General features: G+C 55.5%; 1 protein-coding gene across 1 annotated transcript; it reads right to left on the bottom strand.

Moving 5' to 3' along the window:
* Positions 1-141: 141 nt before the first annotated feature.
* Positions 142-844, bottom strand: VOLCADRAFT_101455 (uncharacterized protein; the record flags this gene model as incomplete). Its single annotated transcript, XM_002959888.1, has 2 exons — positions 142-290; positions 628-844. The coding sequence occupies 2 exons, from the start codon at positions 842-844 to the stop codon at positions 142-144; spliced, it is 366 nt and encodes a 121-aa protein (XP_002959934.1).
* Positions 845-1,089: the final 245 nt, after the last annotated feature.

The raw sequence follows: 1,089 nt of genomic DNA, 5'->3' as shown, positions 1-1,089 counted from the left end.
TCCCAACGCGTTCATGCTCATCTTTTCGAGCTCCCCCCATTCCCCCACCGAATGTGGCAGACAGTTCTGTACGCCCTCACCCATACCCGTTGAATTTCAAGCTCTGTGCGCCCTTATTCCCTATCGCGGCTAACGAGGCCCTCAGCTAGCTGTAGCTAGGGGCTCCCTACCCGCCCACCTACCCGCCAGCCCCAGGTCCAGGTAGAAGCCTCCCCGGTTGACCGAGGAGTGCTCCTTGAAGCCATCCACCGTGCTGATGGCCCAGATGAAGGTGGTGTTCTTGCTGCCATCTGGTGGTGGTGGTGGTGGGGGGTGCAGTTAGGTGGTAGGTGTACATGACAGATGTACAGACAGATGTACATGATAGGTGTACATGACATGACAGATGTACAAGATAGATGTACAAGACAGACGCGCGCTCGAAGCAGGACTACACCCTATCAACATGTCTGCAGTGGCCTTGTTTATGGTTGCTCTATGTGACATGTCTGAGATCGTGCGGCTGTCTAAATGTATGATGCTGGAGTAGCTTCAGCGTGACAGCTTCCATGGTAATGAAATCGGTCCTGAGACGGACAAACACCGGAGCAACCTGAACAGTACAAGAAAACCCCACATTGAACCTACCTGTCGTGATATTCTGTGATACCCTGGGCCGGCTATCACTCAGGCGGCGGCTAAAGCAAATGGTGGTGGTTACGACACCGTTGGACGAGCTCTGAGCCACCCCCATGTCGTACGCCCAGGACGGGCTGCCAGCCGGGGGATACTGATTAGTTGCGCTCAGACCTTCGGCCTGCGAGTGCGAGTGCGAGTGCGGGGAGGGGACCCAGGAAGGGGACATGGAGGGTGAGGGCGGGGAGAAATAGACAAGACAAGCAGGCTGTGGCTGGTGAACGATAGGTGCCAGTAGGGACCGGCGTATATTAGATTTATACAAATTTGGGGTAATCGGCAGCACCATGCAGCCTTCGCATGCTCCAACCATAACATGCATACACAGCACTCCGCCCCGCCCCGCCCAAACTACAGTCAGTCAGTGACTTCATCTTTGCAGCCGCGGTGCCGCATCGACTTGACATGCATTTT

This window comes from Volvox carteri (assembly GCF_000143455.1).
Source record: "Volvox carteri f. nagariensis unplaced genomic scaffold VOLCAscaffold_1198, whole genome shotgun sequence".
NCBI classification, from domain to species: domain Eukaryota; kingdom Viridiplantae; phylum Chlorophyta; class Chlorophyceae; order Chlamydomonadales; family Volvocaceae; genus Volvox; species Volvox carteri.
Note: the sequence above shows the minus strand (reverse complement) of the source record. Positions and strands in the feature narration are given on the sequence as shown.